The sequence below is a fragment of the Salvelinus namaycush genome, chromosome 3 (genome assembly GCF_016432855.1).
Source record: "Salvelinus namaycush isolate Seneca chromosome 3, SaNama_1.0, whole genome shotgun sequence".
Lineage (NCBI taxonomy): Eukaryota > Metazoa > Chordata > Actinopteri > Salmoniformes > Salmonidae > Salvelinus > Salvelinus namaycush.
In genome coordinates this window covers 15,099,802-15,116,463 of record NC_052309.1, presented here as the reverse complement: position 1 = coordinate 15,116,463, position 16,662 = coordinate 15,099,802, and the positions used below count along the sequence as shown (strand labels likewise).

General features: G+C 44.0%; 1 protein-coding gene and 1 pseudogene across 1 annotated transcript; one reads left to right on the top strand and one right to left on the bottom strand.

Annotated features, from left to right (window-relative positions):
- Window positions 1–2,908: 2,908 nt before the first annotated feature.
- LOC120044816 lies at window positions 2,909–6,333 on the top strand (annotated as a pseudogene).
- A 4,860-nt stretch (window positions 6,334–11,193) lies between these two features.
- Window positions 11,194–15,512, bottom strand: LOC120044230 (S-phase kinase-associated protein 2-like). Its single transcript, XM_038988836.1, has 10 exons — window positions 15,377–15,512; window positions 14,483–14,727; window positions 14,238–14,349; window positions 13,777–13,920; window positions 13,525–13,659; window positions 13,314–13,412; window positions 13,040–13,167; window positions 12,886–12,937; window positions 12,629–12,736; window positions 11,194–12,526 (listed from the first exon to the last, which is right to left on the bottom strand). Exons 1-10 carry the CDS (start codon window positions 15,388–15,390, stop codon window positions 12,325–12,327), a joined length of 1,239 nt encoding a protein of 412 aa, XP_038844764.1. The 5' UTR covers window positions 15,391–15,512; the 3' UTR covers window positions 11,194–12,324.
- Window positions 15,513–16,662: the final 1,150 nt, after the last annotated feature.

The following is a 16,662-nucleotide window of genomic DNA, read 5'->3' as shown; positions in this document are numbered from 1 at the left end:
TAAATGGGAGCGTCACATCCAGATGGAGATGCGAAGTATTGCATCACAGGCTGAAATTGGTTTTAAACCCGCAAAAGTTGCTGTGACAATTGCAACAATACTGAATGAACAATGAACACTTTTATTTTAACTTAATATAATACATAAATACACACACGCACACAGCTCTGAAGTGACAATGATACTGAAGAGTCTGCTTAGGAGACAAATACTCTCAACTGTTTGAATAAAAATAGAGTTTAAGTTACCTGTGATGAATGTTGAAAACAAAAACTTTAATTTCTATATGCAGGAAATCCTATTTTAATAATGGGCATGGTAAGAATTGACAACCAAAGTGCGAGTCATAATTCCCATGACACCTAGCAAAATCTGAAAAGCGGTTCCTTCATTTATTCCATAGGATATTTTTAGATTCACTTAAAATAAGGTCTGTGTTTCGTGTAGGCTTACATCACCGTGCCAATTTTATAACTGTAGATATCCATAGGACAAGGTAACTCTGATCAATATTGGCTAAATATAAGCGAAGATTAAAAAAAATTGTAGAGTGGATTTATGAAAATATGTTGACAAACGTTACCTTATCCTAGTGAGATTTACACGGGTATCAAAACGTTGAGGCGGTTTAAGCCTGCACGAAACACAGACCTTATTCGAAGTAGATCAAGACATTATCTATGGAAGACATGAACGGTAAAATAACGAAGGAACCCCTTTCAAATTCAGCCTCAAGTTATTACAGGAATTATAACGCGTCGACTATTTCTCTCTAAACCATATACCTTTGACTAATCCGGAAACTATCACCTCGAAAACAAAACGTTTATTCCGTTCCGTATTTTATCTAACAGGTGGCATCCATGAGTCTAAATATTCCTGTTACATTGCACAACCTTCAATGTTGTCATAATTACGTAAAGTTCTGGCAAATTAGTTCGCAAAGAGCCAGGTGGCCCAAACTGTTGCATATACCCTGACTCTGCGTGCAATGAACGCAAGAGAAATGACACAATTTCACCTGGTTAAATATTGCCTGCTAACCTGGATTTCTTTTAGCTAAATATGCAGGTTTAAAAATATATACTTGTGTATTGATTTTAAGAAAGGCATTGATGTTTATGGTTAAGTACACATTGGAGCAATGACAGTCATTGATTGATTGTTTTTTATAAGATAAGTTTAATGCTAGCTAGCAACTTACTGCATTCGCTAACAGGCAGGCTCCTCGTGGAGTGCAATGTAAGCAATGCAAGATTGGATCCCCCGAGCTGACAAGGTTAAAAATCTGTCGTTCTGCCTTGTTTAGGGCAAATCTGCTCCCAAAAATACCGATTTCTGATTGTTATGAAAACTTGTAATCGGCCATTCCGATTAATCAGTCGACCTCTAGTCCAGAGTAGTGATGCTGGACGGGCGGGCAGGTGCAGGCAGCGATCGGTTGAAGAGCATGCATTTAGTTTTACTTGTATTTAAGAGCAGTTGGAGGCCACGGAAGGAGAGTTGTATGGCATTGAAGCTCGTCTGGAGGGTTGTTAACAGTGTCCAAAGAAGGGCCAGATGTATACAGAATGGTGTCGTCTGCGTAGAGGTGGAGCAGAGACTCACCAGCAGCAAGAGCGACATCATTGATGTATACAGAGAAGAGAGTCGGCCCAATAATTGAACCCTGGGGCACCCCCATAGAGACTGCCAGAGGCCCGGACAACAGGCCCTCCGATTTGACACTGAACTCTATCAGAGAAGTAGTTGGTGAACCAGGCGAGGCAATCATTTGAGAAACCAAGGCCGTTGAGTCTGCCGATGAGGATGTGGTGATTGAGTCGAAAGCCTTGGCCAGGTCAATGAATACGGCTGCACAGTATTGTTTCTTATCGATGGCGGTTAAGATATCGTTTAGGACCTTGAGCGTGGCTGAGGTGCACCCATGACCAGCTCTGAAACGAGATTGCATAGCGGAGAAGGTGCTGTGGGATTCGAAATGGTCCATAATCTGTTTGTTGACTTGCTTTCGAATACCTTAGAAAGGCAGGGTAGGATAGATATAGGTCTGTAGCGGTTTGGGTCAAGAGTGTCACCCCCTTTGAAGAGGGGGATGACCGCAGCTGCTTTCCAATCTTTGGGAATCTCAGACGACACGAAAGAGAGGTTGAACAGGCTAGTAATAGGGGTTGCAACAATTTCGGCAGATTATTTTTAGAAAGAAAGGGTCCAGATTGTCTAGCCTGGCTGATTTGTAGGGGTCCAGATTTTGCAGCTCTTTCAGAACATCAGCTGACTGGATTTGGGAGAAGGAGAAATGGGGAAGGCTTGGGCGAGTTGCTGTGGGGGGTGCAGTGCTGTTGACCGGGGTAGGGGTAGCCAGGTGGAAAGCATGGCCAGCCGTAGAAAAATGCTTATTGAAATTCTCAATTATAGTGGATTTATCGGTGGTGACAGAGTTTCCTATCCTCAGTGCAGTGGGCAGCTGGGAGGAGGTGCTCTTATTCTCCATGGACTTTACAGTGTCCCAGAGCTTTTTTGAGTTTGTGTTGCAGGAAGGAAATGTCTGCTTGAAAAAGCTAGCCTTGGCTTTTCTAACTGCCTGTGTATATTGGTTTCTAACTTCCCTGAAAAGTTGCATATTACAGGGGCTGTTCGATGCTAATGCAGAACGCCACAGGATGTTTTTGTGTTGGTTAAGGGCAGTCAGGTCTGGAGAGAACCAAGAGCTATATCTGTTCCTGGTTCTAAATTTCTTGAATGGGGCATGCTTATTTAAGATGGTGAGGAAGGCATTTAAAAAAAATAAACATTTAACCAGGCATCCTCTACTGACGGGATGAGGTCAATATCCTTCCAGGATACCCGGGCCAGGTCGATTAGAAAGGCCTGCTCGCTGAAGTGTTTCAGGGAGCGTTTGACAGTGATGAGTGGAGGTCGTTTGTGGTCATCTGAGTTTTTGGGCTTGTTACAGCTTGCATTGAAGGGCTCCAGCTACATTGGGCTTCTGGAGAGAGACAACATCCACACCTGCAATGTGGATCACATTGTGGAGAGTCTACAGTAAGATAATAGGATTTTATTCAAGGATATTGTTGTGGTGTACTGTCTACAAAAGGTCATGAAGATGTGTGTGGCCACATGACCTTTGTGTGTCTCTCTGTGTTCCTTCTAGGAAAGGGGATTGAGGTGCGTGTGGTGAAGAGAGGGGAATATGATGAAGAAACAGTGCGATGGGCAGATGCCATTATCTCGGCAGGGGGCAACTGTTCCCGTTTTAAGAGTTTGAGAATAATATCTGATCCTTTACATGGTCACGTTCCCGCTGAGGGGTACAAAACAATTCAAAATAAATTGTGTTCATACAGTGCTCAGAGAAGGGTCAACTCAATCCATGAATAGGCCCATTTCACCCTGAGACCTAGTTGACATTAGCTCTGACAACCTCCCGTTCCTTTTGTTAGGGGATGGGACTATACTACTTGTTGCCAGTAAGGTTTTCAATAAAGACCAACCGGTTCTTGGGGTTAACACAGACCCTGAAAGGTAAGAACTCACAACAAAATAGGTTAGTGAATATAAAGTGGTGATATGGGTTTGGGCAGGTGGTAAGTTTACTTGACTGGTAAGGTTCTTAGCTAGTTTAGAAGAGACGGGTTGGGGAATTCATTGTTGTGAATTTCAGCATTTTGTTATAGAATGAGAGGAGATAAATTACTTTATCTTGTTTGATGAAAAAAGTGCTCATATTATATATATATTATTACAAGCATCTTTTTATAAATTTTTTTGCATTAAGGTCAGAGGGACATCTGTGCCTTCCTGTGTGTTACACACATACCTTCCCTGAGGCACTACAGAAACTGTCGTGGTCAGTTCAGGTGGGATTTTCCCTTTCACTTCCCTGACCAGAATACTGCTGTTAGGAAGGCTATGTTTATGTGTAAAGAATAGTCTGATTTCTTTGCCACACCTCTAAAGTTTTGTTTCACATGCCTGGGGTGTATTCACTAGGAGCGAAACAGGGTGGGACCTACCTGAATTTGTCTAATATAAACTCTTGTTTCCGTTGCAAAAAGTTTTGGACTAATGATTATCGTTTAAGGACCAAACGGAGCGGGGATGGACATACCTGAATATGTCCAATAGAAAGTCTTGTTTGCGTTTTCAGTTTAAAGTTAACGGTTTTTGTTGCATAGTGTTTGCAACAGACTAAATCTTTTGCTCTAGAATCGGCAAAACTATTACACCCCTGGTCTTACTACTCTGCCCTCTAGTGTTACTGTTGCTGAACTGTCAGACATGAGTTTCTGATTCCAGGATCAGTAATGCGTATTAATATCATGGCATGTTTCACCACCCCCTCTTCTTTCTCCATATGTTCCTCTCCCTGTCTACTGCATATTCTACTACTTAACTCCTTTTGAATAATTTACTTCCCCATCCACTCCTCTCCCATTCTCTCTCCTCCACCCTGATCCCGGGGGTTTCCTGTCTACCTCATGCAGGTGGCAGTGGCGGCAGAGGATCCGTCTACACCTGGAGGGCACCGGGATCAACCCCATCCCAGTAGACCTACATGAACAGCAGCTCAGTCTGGAGCAACACAACCAGGCACACCGCATTACCCTCAATGGAGGCCCAGCGCAGTACGGCCCCTCGGCCTCCTGTGTACCTGTATCAGTCTCTGTCTGGGCCCTTGAGACAAATCTAACACTTATTGAATGGACGGTGCACTGTATTGAATGAATAACATGTCTTCTTGACTTACAGCTGTGTGTGTGTGTTCAGTCTCTGTTGTCGTTCATTGACAATTATTTTCATGTAATTTGTCAAAAAGCCCTTCACTAACTGTCCCTCTATGAATTAATCTGTTTCTTTGATACAGGTGAGGTTTACCGCCTATCCAAGCCCTACATACTACCTGTCAGAGGACTGAATGATATCTTCACTGGGGAATCTCTCTCCTCAAGGTACCCATGTCCTCCAACCAAGCCATAGCATCATGAACCCCCCCCCCCAAACATGAATGCCTGTTTTTCTGTTCATCAACCCCACCCCTGCACTACTATCACGCCCACCCATCTCGCTATGCACTCATTGGTGGATTTCTGTCCGTGACTCTTAGGATGAAGTGTAAATCCTTGAATCCCCATCTCACCCTCTTGCTCAATAGAGCTTCCTACTATGAGACCTCTGTGGATAACTGACCGTGGGAGAAGCAAAAGAGCTCTGGCCTCAGTATCTGCACAGGGACCGGATCTAAAGCCTGGTAGACATTTTACATGTACATTTTAGTCATTTAGTAGACCCTCTTATCCAGAGCGACTTAGTTAGTGCATTCATCTTAAGATAGCTACAGGTGTGTGACACAACCACATATCACAGTCATCCTAAGTACTTTTCCCCCCCTCAATTACGTAGTTATCAGCAAAGTCAGTGCTAGTAGGTAAAGACAAGTGCAAGTGTTAGTTCCCTTTATTTTTATACGTAGCGCCAACACAGGCCTCTATTTATTTTTTTGCTGATACTGGAAGAGCCCTGTCAATGCTGCATCTCATTCATGAAAGTTCTAAAATCTCTATCAATAAAAACTGTGATTGACAGCACAGCCTTTAGTGGTCCTCCAGGGCTTGAATGTTAGCTTCATGGAATGTGAGCTTAATGAGAATCATTCTAGTTTGTCTCATCTACAGGTCATACAATATTAGCAAACTGGTTGAACAGGCTGTGGAAGATGTCCTAAGGATAGGTATGTGGACTCCAACCTTTCCTCATGAACAGCAATGATCATGTGGATTTATTTTCTTGTTAAATCTGTCTAAATGTTTCAATTTCCAGCAGTAATTCCAATCTATGATTTTGGAGAACCTGTATAGTACACTGATAATTCAATCATTGTCCTGCCCTTATCTTTTTCTCCCCAGGAAAGGCACAAACGGGTCTTGATATTCAACTGAGTCAGGACTTTATTGAGAAAGGTGAGTTCCAAAATATGTACAGCTGAATGTGTTGTATGAATGTATGGATGCTCAAGGAAAATTCGTATACATGAATCTCACTGTCTTTTGTCAGTGACTGATGAATACAACGAGTGTCTGGTGTTTGGTCCGGAGGAAGGCTAAATGTTCTTCAGCATCAGAGAGCTCATCGTCAACAGAGTATTATCCAGCAGTCGCCAAAGAGGTTTTGCCAACAGGTCAGTTTATCTACAGTACCCATTCATTTTGTCTTGCAGTGGGGTTTGATGTACAAGATCACACTTTAGTATTTTTGCTCTTGCTCTTCAGGGTGCTCCTCGTCTGCCCACGTGTTCTCGCACACCCTGAGAGCTTCTGGTCAGCGGGGTGATGGCACTGGGATCCTCATCTCTCCCAAGTGGACATTCTCTCTTTCTCCCCTGACCCATCTGTCTATCGCCTCCTTTGAATTCCATGCTGTCACAGTTACCAGCCCTTTCAAGCTTAACATCCTTATCATTTATCGCCCTCCAGGTTCCCTTGGAGAGTTCATCAATGAGCTTGACGCCTTGATACGTTCCTTTCCTGAGGATGGCTCACCTCTCACAGTTCTGGGTGACTTTAACCTCCCCACGTCTACCTTTGACTCATTCCTCTCTGCCTCCTTCTTTCCACTCCTCTCCTCTTTTGACCTCACCCTCTCACCTTCCCCCCCTACTCACAAGGCAGGCAATACGCTTGACCTCATCTTTACTAGATGCTGTTCTTCCACTAATCTCATTGCAACTCCCCTCCAAGTCTCCGACCACTACCTTGTATCCTTTTCCCTCTCGCTCTCATCCAACACTTCCCACTCTGCCCCTACTCGGATGGTATCGCGCCGTCCCAACCTTCGCTCTCTCTCCCCCGCTACTCTCTCCTCTTCCATCCTATCATCTCTTCCCTCTGCTCAAACCTTCTCCAACCTATCTCCTGATTCTGCCTCCTCAACCCTCCTCTCCTCCCTTTCTGCATCCTTTGACTCTCTATGTCCCCTATCCTCCAGGCCGGCTCGGTCCTCCCCTCCTGCTCCGTGGCTCGACGACTCATTGCGAGCTCACAGAACAGGGCTCCGGGCAGCCGAGCGGAAATGGAGGAGAACTCGCCTCCCTGCGGACCTGGCATCCTTTCACTCCCTCCTCTCTACATTTTCCTCTTCTGTCTCTGCTGCTAAAGCCACTTTCTACCACTCTAAATTCCAAGCATCTGCCTCTAACCCTAGGAAGCTCTTTGCCACCTTCTCCTCCCTCCTGAATCCTCCTCCCCCCCCCCCCCCTCCTCCCTCTCTGCGGATGACTTCGTCAACCATTTTGAAAAGAAGGTCGACGACATCCGATCCTCGTTTGCTAAGTCAAACGACACCGCTGGTTCTGCTCACACTGCCCTACCCTGTGCTTTGACCTCTTTCTCCCCTCTCTCTCCAGATGAAATCTCGCGTCTTGTGACGGCCGGCCGCCCAACAACCTGCCCGCTTGACCCTATCCCCTCCTCTCTTCTCCAGACCATTTCCGGAGACCTTCTCCCTTACCTCACCTCGCTCATCAACTCATCCTTGACCGCTGGCTACGTCCCTTCCGTCTTCAAGAGAGCGAGAGTTGCACCCCTTCTGAAAAAACCTACACTCGATCCCTCCGATGTCAACAACTATAGACCAGTATCCCTTCTTTCTTTTCTCTCCAAAACTCTTGAACGTGCCGTCCTTGGCCAGCTCTCCTGCTATCTCTCTCAGAATGACCTTCTTGATCCAAATCAGTCAGGTTTCAAGACTAGTCATTCAACTGAGACTGCTCTTCTCTGTGTCACGGAGGCGCTCCGCACTGCTAAAGCTAACTCCCTCTCCTCTGCTCTCATCCTTCTAGACCTATCGGCTGCCTTTGATACTGTGAACCATCAGATCCTCCTCTCCACCCTCTCCGAGTTGGGCATCTCCGGCGCGGCCCACGCTTGGATTGCGTCCTACCTGACAGGTCGCTCCTACCAGGTGGCGTGGCGAGAATCTGTCTCCGCACCACGTGCTCTCACCACTGGTGTCCCCCAGGGCTCTGTTCTAGGCCCTCTCCTATTCTCGCTATACACCAAGTCACTTGGCTCTGTCATATCCTCACATGGTCTCTCCTATCATTGCTATGCAGACGACACACAATTAATCTTCTCCTTTCCCCTTCTGATAACCAGGTGGCGAATCGCATCTCTGCATGTCTGGCAGACATATCAGTGTGGATGACGGATCACCACCTCAAGCTGAACCTCGGCAAGACGGAGCTGCTCTTCCTCCCGGGGAAGGACTGCCCGTTCCATGATCTCGCCATCACGGTTGACAACTCCATTGTGTCCTCCTCCCAGAGCGCTAAGAACCTTGGCGTGATCCTGGACAACACCCTGTCGTTCTCAACTAACATCAAGGCGGTGGCCCGTTCCTGTAGGTTCATGCTCTACAACATTCGCAGAGTACGACCCTGCCTCACACAGGAAGCGGCGCAGGTCCTAATCCAGGCACTTGTCATCTCCCGTCTGGATTACTGCAACTCGCTGTTGGCTGGGCTCCCTGCCTGTGCCATTAAACCCCTACAACTCATCCAGAACGCCGCAGCCCGTCTGGTGTTCAACCTTCCCAAGTTCTCTCACGTCACCCCGCTCCTCCGCTCTCTCCACTGGCTTCCAGTTGAAGCTCGCATCCGCTACAAGACCATGGTGCTTGCCTACGGAGCTGTGAGGGGAACGGCACCTCCGTACCTTCAGGCTCTGATCAGGCCCTACACCCAAACAAGGGCACTGCGTTCATCCACCTCTGGCCTGCTCGCCTCCCTACCTCTGAGGAAGTACAGTTCCCGCTCAGCCCAGTCAAAACTGTTCGCTGCTCTGGCACCCCAATGGTGGAACAAATTCCCTCACGACGCCAGGTCAGCGGAGTCAATCACCACCTTCCGGAGACACCTGAAACCCCACCTCTTTAAGGAATACCTAGGATAGGATAAAGTAATCCTTCTAACCCCCCCCCCTTAAAAGATTTAGATGCACTATTGTAAAGTGGTTGTTCCACTGGATATCATAAGGTGAATGCACCAATTTGTAAGTCGCTCTGGATAAGAGCGTCTGCTAAATGACTTAAATGTAAATGTGTGTGTGCGCTCACGGTGCTGGGACGCGTGCATGGTGGTGGATGGCGGGACTTCTTTTGAGTTCAACGATGGTGCCATAGCAACAATCACGATTAATGAGGAGGACCAGCTCCGGACTGTGCTCCTTGAAAACGGACTGACCGGCCAATCATCCTTAGAGCTCATACAAGACCCTCAGCAGCAGTGATCTATAAAGGGAGTTGGGACTAGTTTCTTATTATGACCTGTGACCTCAAAATAAACTTGTCACATCTGCCATGTTCTACCATTGAGTTTGCTTAAGCATGATTTCATTTGTTACATGAGACGAAAGTAATTCTGTCAGGATGCTGTGAGTCGTTTGACCTTGCCTCAGACATTTACCGTTGCTAAACGCTACCCCATCAATCCTCTCCACTCATTGGGATATTAGGCCAAACTGAAGGACAGAGCGAACCCACAACGATGGTTGACTTACAAGGCTTTTTTCCCCTGGAAAAGTATAATTTGAATTGCTGTAAATGTCGTTTTCAGGTGATATGTAGTTTGCCCTCCCTCCCTGAGTAGTGTGTTTACTGCCCAGAGATTTTGCCATGTTAAATGCTTACTTTTACAACCGAGGATGAGGTACATTTCATAGTTTCTGTAACACATGACATTACCTGACTGAAGAGGATTTTAAGCATAGTTTGCGCTGCCATCAGCTTCGTTTGTAATTATATTAGTCGGTTAAGTACCAATTCCTATTAGAAAGAATGTTGATAGTGAATTGACTGCACAAAAGCTTATAGTTGGTATTGGTGGAACAATTGCAATTAGAGGTCGACCGATTAATTGGCAAAACATTTAAAATGTTAATAACAATAGGTAATCTGCATTTTTGGACGCTGATTGCATTGCAATTCACGAGGAAACTACGTGGCAGGCTGACAACCTGTTTCACGAGTGCAGCAAGGAGCCAAGGTGAGTTCCTAGCTAGCATTAAACTTACATTACAAAACAATCTTAACATAATCACTAGTTAACTACACATGGTTGATGGTATTACTAGTTTAACTAGCTTGTCCTGCATTGCATATAATCAATGCGGTGGCTGTTAATTTATCATCGAATCACAGCCTACTTCGCCAAACGGGTAATTTAACAAAAGTGCATTGCCGGGAAAAAAAACTATTTGCACACGTATCTAAACATCAATGGCTTTCTTAAAATCAACATACAGAACTATATATTTTTAAACCTGCATATTTAGTTAAAATAAATTAATGCAGGCAGTATTAACTAGGGAAATTGTGTCACTTCTCTTGCGTTCAGTGCAAGCAGTCGGGGCATATGCATCAGTTTGGGCCGCCTGGCTCGTTGCGGACTAATTTGCCAGAATTGTACATAACATTGAAGGTTGTGCAATGTAACAGCAATATTTAGACTTAGGGTTGCCACCCGTTCGATAAAATACGGAACGGTTCCGTATTTCACTGAAAGAATAAACGTTTTGTTTCTGGATTTGACCATATTAATGACCCAAGGCTTGTATTTCTGTGTTTATAATTAAATCTGATTTGATAGAGCAGTCTGACTGAGCTGAGCGGTGGTGGGTAGCAGCAGGCTCGTAAGCATTCATTCAAACAGCACTTTACTGCGTTTTGCCAGCAGCCCTTAATAACTTCAAGCCTATCAACTCCTGAGATTCGGCTGGTAATACTAAAGTGCCTATAAGAACATCTAATAGTCAAAGGTATATGACATACAAATGGAATACAGAGAAATAGTCGACCGTCATAATTCCTAAAACTTCGTAACTGGGAATATTGAACCACCAGCTTTCATGTTCTGAGCAAGGAACTTGCATTATTGAGCAGCTTGGCTTCAACCAGACTAGAGGACAATATGAAACTGAAGGCATTGTATTGTTCCCAACCTGCCAGGGCCTCAAAACAGAATATGCCTGGGCCAAACTGACACTTTAGGAAACAGTTAAATATAGTTGGTTCCAGCCTTCACCATGGGGTCTTTTGGAAAACATCCTGGAGTTAACAGGAATGTTTATTTATAAATCAGTGTGTGGTGTGAAATAAATGGTGTGAAAACAAAGGTGGCAAATCAACTAGTGATCACAACTTTAAATAAAACATTTATTTACATAAAATTGGTAAGTTTCACATTTTAGTATTTAACATAGTAAATCTTATTTTTAAAACACATGAATAGAAAGGAAAAAAAGTTTCTCAAAGAAATGTGAGCACGAACAGGAAACATACCAAACATGGCACCGATACATAACTACTGCTCCCTTGTGGCCAAGGCTACCATTTACTACATAGGTGTAGTGCACATTCTCATATCGTACCTAATTTAGGCACAAGATTAAAAATGTTAATTTCCACAAAAATGCCAACGGCTCTAGCATATTTTATGTTAGAGCCGCCTCAGCTTTCATTCAGTCAAAACGGACATAGAGCTGGATTTAAAATGTAATACGAACAGCGTGGCTTCATTGATTTCTTATGGTTTCCAACTTTAAAATACAAAACAAAATAGATCAAGTAAATGACATCATTGTTAAAACTGGGCCTTAAAATGCAGATTGAATTTGTATTTTATAAAACACTGAAGAGGGAATTCCAAATCATTGCATCATGGAGGGAAAGATGCCAACTGCTAATGGTAGAGCACCTATGCATTAGTCTAACAGACCAATCTTCCTAGCTTGTCTTTCTGGCAAACCCGGCTTACAGTTGATAGACCTGAACTGAAATTAACTTTCCTATATCCAGCTAGTGAAACGTTACAGAACGAACCAACATTATCAAGATTTTTTTTGTTTGGCAAGCTTAACTACAGACCTTTTTTCCAACAGATCTGTCTTTGGAATGTTCGAAAGTCAATATATTGGACAGGTCATAGGATCCTGATAACGTATCCTATAAATCAGAATGTAATATTATAGCAAGTAAAAAATAAAGGCATTTCCCTTACGACTACACTCAGTCTTCAACATTATCAGGGTTAAATTGTCTAAAACAGGTACCCTTTTAAAATCTTAAGAATTCAGTTGCATGTTATTCAAGTAAGATTAATGTGGAGAAATGCAATCTACCGGCATTTAGAATTCCCACTACTGTGCATATGAAGGCCATGTTCTATTACTGACCTTAGAGTAACTTTGAAACAATGCCCGCCATTATAAAAACAAAATAAGTGTTGCCAAAAGCACAACAAAACAGAAAGTTATGACAGCGTTGTGACTAGGACCTGAACACCAGGCGACAGGTCATACCCCACATGGCGCGGTCCCGCCGGGTGGCCTCGGTGGGACGGGCCACGCCCGAGAATGGCCGGGTGTTGATTTGGAGACGGGGCAAACTTTTACTCAGGATTGGCAGGTAAGTGTCCTGGACCAGCCCGTACACCTCTAACGTCTGCAGCTCTGGAAACTTCTCAAAGTCACTGAAATAAACAGGTTTATTTAGTACTGCACAAATTATAATGAGGACAATTTGCAGCTAAGAAGCATTCCTGTTATCACATAAAAAGATACGTGTGACTTACGCTAAGGCAGCAGGGTGGATCTGGTAGCAACGGCTCAACGCTAAGTGTCTAAGAGACTGCAGCTGCTGGAGGATGGGGAAACTTGATGTCGTCATCAGAACACTGTCACTGTAACACAAATACAGTCAGTTATCATAATGAGATTATGGGATAGAACACAGTAGTTGCACAGTATCCATGTCAAATCACATCAGTCAAAGCAATCATATGGATCCACAGTTCAGCCCAGGTCAAGACCTGTACTAGGAATTCCTCACCTTAAATCCAGATTTACAAGGTGAGGACATCTCTCCACCAAGTCTTTCAGATCTGAAAAGAGGCCATTGGTAAGTTTAACATCAATAGATATATGTAAACATTCAATACAAATATGGGCAGAGGGAAAATGTTCAATGCCACAGGCTTCCTCACCTTCCATAGTAAGGTTCTGTCTGTAGCCACTAAGGTTGAGCTGGGTGATATTGGAGGGGATGTTACTGACAACAGCCTTCACATGATCAGTACTGAAGTCACACCATGACAAGTTCAACTCTTCAAGCCTTGGTGTAGGAATGGAAAGAGACATTTCTGCATTAGTTTACCAATGCACAGATAGTTTAAACAGTGAGTTAAATACATTGATTATGCTGTCATTCAGAAATAGGACTTCAAAACAGAAATACAAATTGACAGACTCCAAGCTTACCGTGAGCAGGATTTGAGCATCTCACCAAGCGAGTCGGGTGAGAAGCCAGAGCAGCCACACAGGTTGAGCCGTACCAGCTCAGTATTCTGGGATAGGGACCTGTAGAGTAACAATGTTAAGAATCGTGCCGAATGTTGTCTAAAATGACTGGTAACATTTACACTACATCATTTGACAGATCATTGCAACAGAGCATGTTTTCTTTACTCACTGAATGATCCAGTCAGAGAGCTCCAGTCCCTCCAAGCTTAGATTCTCTAGTCGCCTGCAGCGGGAGATGATGTCATCTAGAAACACAGTTGAGACAGTGCAGCTGGAGAGATCCATGTGCTGGACACGCAGGTGTCTGGGGAAAAAACGTGACATACAGCACCACAACCTAAGTTGTCTGCGTTCACCTTCAACAGTTGGAAAAGAAAGCTCTGTATCCCCATAATAGGCATGAGTATGTATGAGGACTCACCGTGTGTGGGTGAAATGTGGTTCTCCAATGCAGGTATGGGGGCAGCGTAGTCCCAGTACTCCAGCCACAAGCACCTGCCCAAGAGCTTGATCCAGCTGGGGGTTCCCTACAAGATCCACACTATGCCACAGAGACTCGTCAAACCTGACAGGCACAAAGGCATGCATTGACTTAATGACAGGTTTTGTTGACCCATTTGACTGTGTTAGGAGATCTGAGGGTGATATCTAATATTTATCATGCAGAAATACTGCAATGTAGTAATACATTTGAGTCATTTAGCAGATGCTCTTATCCAGAGCAACTTACAGTAGTGAGCGCATACATATTTTTTACTTTTTCATACTGGTCCACTGTAGGAATCGAACCCACAACCCTGGCATTGCAAGCACCATGTTCTACCAACTGAGCCCCACGGGACTAAGAACTTTACAAGCATGATTGAATGGTCGCAGACATACGCCAAGCGATGCCAGCGCTTGCAGACCCGGGACATCCGGAGGAGGTCCTGCAGGGGAAGGCAGGAAAGGATCCCCAACAGTAACTCATCTGGTAGTGTGTCCCAGGACAAGCCTATCAGAAAAACATCAATAACTCAAAAAAAGTGTCACTTCTCTGAAACATAATTCCATATATATTTATACAAGTGGTAGCAAGTCTTCTGAGCTTATTGTATTCCTTCCAACACATGTATATCTATACACACCTGAGAACTCCCTCCTTTTCCTTGGTCGCCTGGCAAGCACAAACTGGTTCTCCTCATTCTCTTTGCCCTTGCAGACCACCCGCTGCTTGTGAGGTGGTGACCACTGGTGAATGAGCTCGTGTGGGGTGTTCTCTGTGTCCAGACCGTCTCCGATGCGTTCTCTCTTTTTCCGTTTGCTCTTCTGGGATATGGACAGCATTGATCCCTCCAAATACTCATTCAGACAGGGCAACTCCTGCAGAGGCCTAATACAAAAAAGGGGGACAATCCTTGTGTGTGTACGCATGTTGTATTACCCGGGATGTAACGACTGATGTAGTTAAAACAAAACCTATTTTAATTCCCATCGTTACATGAAGTAACAATTAGCAAGCCAAATTAGGTAACGTTAGTTAGCTACAATGGATGGCCCGCCATAATGTTTGCAGGCATTCCATTTTAGTAATCTCCAAAAAGATTGCGCCATATCACACCAACAAAGACGCGTTTAAATAGATAGGTATGTATGCAATACAAGTAATACATTCGCTAGCGTTCCTACTACCTAGCAATAAAAAAAAGTGTTTTATTATGTATAAATTATCGAATGCTGACGTGCTAGCTACCTCCCTGTGTTGGGCGCGCGTGATTTCGATTGCTCTGTCTTCCAATGCATTTGCGGTATTATTTGCTCGAACAGTACTTGTGTTCTCATCATCGTAATTAAAAATCAATAATTACTATTTTAATTTGAGGCTTGCATAGCACGACGAATCGACCAAATATGACTAGTAATAATATGTTTGGTCAATTCAAGCTGGAACCATCCGCACTGCATTCTAGAATGCGTCCACCCACACCATGCAATCAATAGCTTAAAAATCTAAAAATGGTTGTGAAGTTTTTTAAACATACCCTTCGTATGACATCTTCCCGGGTATTTGCTTGAAATAGGAAACCTAAAAATCCGTGTTAGAAATCAATAGAAAATAAGTAACTAGACAACTTTACTCCTCTGAACCGAAACCAGACTGTTTAAACCTCCCGCAAGATCGCCCGCCCTCAGCTCTGCAGCGTGCTGTGATTGGCTGAAAGTCTTCGTGCAAGAGGAAGTGACGCAAACGTCCTCTTGAACAAATTTTCTTTTTAATGTTTGAAGATTCGATTAACTGTTCCGGGTTGCTCCGGTGGTAGGAGTTTTTTTCGGGTGAAAATTATTTAATTCGTTTTGGAACACTGGGCTGCCTCCCAGGCGTAAACCAGGTGCACCGCTCTGGCCGACGGCGAAATCGGCTCAAACCAAAAGTGACGTACTTTAAGCACATGGAGTAATGAGTAGGATTCTGTGTTTTCAAATGCAAAAGTGATTGCTTTTGATAAAATTACTTTACCTGCCTTTCCACTGAAAACTAATTTGAAAAGTCGAACATATAAAATGTACTGAAAAGATATGTATGTTTCTGAACGATGCACCATATTGCCTTGTTGATAACGTTATCGAGAGGCGCAGATTACGGTTCGATTTGAGAAGATCACTCCTCCCATCACCGCTTTGCCGTACACGTCATGGTCCATACACCGGTCCACCGCGTTTCATTTTAATTGAACTACTATTTTTTTTTATGAGACTGCTAAGGAACAAAAACTCACGGCGTTCATATCATAGAGATAGATAGAGGACTCTGGTGTCCAAAAGCCTATTTTAGCATGGACAGCGCCATTGATGACGTGCACCATTTTGAAGTACCATAAGTATTTCTGGAAGTAGTCAATTGGGTGGGACTTCCTTTGGGTTAAGGAAGGATCACATAATTACCCCCAGGTCACCAGGAGGGAGCTAACGTTCCATAACTGCAGGTGGCAATAAATCGCCAACCATGGCTTTATACCTGTTAAAACAACATACTCCAGACCCCAGAGACTTTTATTGATTAAAGAGTCTAGCAACAAATTCAGCTACTTTTCCTGCCTTTGGGGAGTATTGACACCGAGGGTTTCTAACTATGATTTGTATATCATTTAATTCTGCAGCAAACGAAAGTAGTAAATACTTTCTTAACACTTTTTTTCTTGTTGGGCTTGTTAGCATTTCCTGTAAGTGTAACAGATGTTGATCGTACTCTCCTTGAGTTGTGTTTAGTTCAAAGAAATCACCCCAGCCAGTGGTACCAGTTGAGCGTTATTTATTATCTGTGATTAAA

What these genes read in the sequence shown, in the direction of transcription:
- LOC120044230 (XM_038988836.1), bottom strand. An exon ending in GAAAAGGAGGGAGTTCTCAG is followed by an intron (nt 14,350 to 14,482) that starts GTGTGTATAGAT and finishes TTTTTCTGATAG; the next exon opens with GCTTGTCCTGGGACACACTA. An exon ending in CTCTCTGACTGGATCATTCA is followed by an intron (nt 13,413 to 13,524) that starts GTGAGTAAAGAA and finishes GTTACTCTACAG; the next exon opens with GTCCCTATCCCAGAATACTG.